The sequence below is a fragment of the Juglans microcarpa x Juglans regia genome, chromosome 5D, assembly GCF_004785595.1.
Source record: "Juglans microcarpa x Juglans regia isolate MS1-56 chromosome 5D, Jm3101_v1.0, whole genome shotgun sequence".
NCBI lineage: Eukaryota > Viridiplantae > Streptophyta > Magnoliopsida > Fagales > Juglandaceae > Juglans > Juglans microcarpa x Juglans regia.
In genome coordinates, this window is record NC_054602.1 from 4,717,620 (window position 1) to 4,720,027 (window position 2,408).

The 2,408-nt window shown below is 40.8% G+C and overlaps 1 protein-coding gene across 1 annotated transcript; it reads right to left on the reverse strand.

Annotated features, from left to right (window-relative positions):
* Window positions 1-393: 393 nt before the first annotated feature.
* Window positions 394-2,064, reverse strand: LOC121266155 (cytochrome P450 94A1). Its single transcript, XM_041169891.1, has one exon. The coding sequence runs from the start codon at window positions 1,954-1,956 to the stop codon at window positions 436-438; it is 1,521 nt and encodes a 506-aa protein (XP_041025825.1). The 5' UTR covers window positions 1,957-2,064; the 3' UTR covers window positions 394-435.
* Window positions 2,065-2,408: the final 344 nt, after the last annotated feature.

Sequence of the window (2,408 nt, forward strand, 5' to 3'; positions counted from 1 at the left end):
GAGATCATCGTCGATCGAGCAGGTGGTAAATCATGATCAAGTTGAATACAAAAAACACTGTTTACATTAAGCTGATCATGTTCAAAATTAACTAACGCCAACGACATGATAATATAATTCTTTAAAGTAAAGGATTTGTATTTCCTCAAGCCTAATTACAAATTCTACGTCTTTTGGTATAGATAAAAACATATATATAAAAGGAATGTTATAGTATTTATTGAATATATATATATATATATTTAAAAACATTTGCATAAATTATAATAAATATTATAAGACTCTACGTATATTTATTATCGCTGCCTTTTAGGTCTAAGATTCCTAACAAAAATATTATAGAAAATATATAGTTCATGCATTCATATCGATAATGGGAGGAAATCTGATCAGTTTTGTATAATCTGGACCATATAATTCATGTGGAGATGATCATCAATTGTCGGCATCCACACAGGCTGATCTCTTCCTCACATTCACGGGTAAGCCACCTTTGATCCTCAGAGTCAATGACAACAAAGGCTCCAGATCTTTGTCCTTATCCGTCGCTTCGATCTCAAATCTCTCCATCACTGATGCCGCAATCGATTTCATCTGAATATACGCCATGTCTTTTCCCAGACACATTCTCGGTCCGGCATGGAAAACTGGAAACCTAAACGGGCTCTCTTGCCGACACACTCCATTTTCTAGCCATCTTTCCGGCAAAAACTCACGGCAATTTTCTCCCCATATGCTCTCCATCCTCCCCATCGCGTACGTGTGGTACGTCACAAACCATCCCTTCTTCACAAACGTGCCGTCCGGCATGATATCGTCGTTTAGACAAGCTTTGCTATCTACCGGTACGGGGGGGTACAGTCTCATGGCTTCAGTGATTGCCGCATGCAGATAATGCATCTCCCGGAGCTCGTCAAAGCTGTACGAATCGCCTATATCTTTTCCATTCTGAACTCGTATTTTTTCCAGCTCCTGCAATATGTTTCGCTCCGCTTCGGGTCTCGACGACAGGAGCCAAAAGAACCAGCTCAAAGCCGAAGAGGTCGTGTCCCGTCCTGCAAGAATGAAGCTTATGACGATATCCCGGAGAAATTCGGGCGAGTTTTCTTCGTTTGCCATGAAACGGGACAATAGGTCTGCTTCTTTTTCAACCTTCTGTTCCGCTCTCGACTGAATAATATCATCCGCAAATTCATGGACAATCTTAATTGCGTTTCTTAGCCTTCGCTCTGGTCCTATGTTGAGAAACTTGTTAATCTTTGCCATAACTGGGATGACATACATGAACCTTCCGGAGCTAAGCGATGCAGCGTCCTCGAAAGCCCGCATGAACCCCGCTCCGGAGGTTCCATCACCGCCAAGACAGCCTGGGTCGACGTTAAACGCCAGTTTGCAAACGTTGTCGAATGCGAAGCGCTCCAAAATGTCCTGCAAATCCAAGACGCGTGCTGTTTCTGAGGCTCTTGTCAGAATCGGAATAAGTCTCGTATTGGTCTCCACGGTTACGTTTTCCATGACAAAGTTGCGCAGCGATTTGGTGTTGAATTCATAGCTAGCGGTTTTTCTCTGGACCTTCCAGAGTTTTCCGTCGGAGTTGAAGATTCCTCGGCCAAGAAAGTCTTGGAGAAGAGTGATGACGCGGTCGCCTTTGGGATAGTTCTCGAAGTTGGTCTTGAGCATGCGCTCAATGTTGGATGGGTTTGCGGTGATGACACCGTGAATCCTGCCGGGACGTCGAAATATAGCTGTGTTTGTGGGGCAGCTACTGAGAGTTTCTGTTGTCCAATCAAGAAAACGGTGTCGGTTTTGCAAAAATTCAGGCAGCGTTCCGAGTATGGGGTACGACTTAAAACCTTTGTTGATGGATTTCTTTTTGGAAGTACTGTTAAAGAGGAGATAGACGTAAAGAGAAAGAAGGAAGAAGAGGAGGAAGGATTGGGCAGAGAAGACCTCCATAGTCGGGGGGAAGAGAGAGAGAGAGAGAGATGAACGGAATGGTAGGATCAAAGAAAATGACGGGGAAACGTCCGCAGTGAGCTAGGGCTTCCCATGTATATATAATGGCTTTATAGTGGACAAGATATATATATATATAAGTTTTTTTGTTTTTTTGTTTTCTGGGTGAAGGCAGTTAATTACTGAGTTTAAGATCTCAAATGGGACAGATAATTATATAATCTTGCTTTATAATATTTATTAAATATTTAATATCATTTAAGAAATTCATACAAATAATAGTAGATATTATAAGATTGTGTTTATATATATATATATATGTATATATTTTTATTTCAAACCTTAAAATTTTGACGAGTAATAAAATCTTTTTTAGGCAATTTATGATTTGGAACACAAGAAGTACATATATTAAAAGTCGATAATAGTAGCAACACTTGTGCCCTTGCATG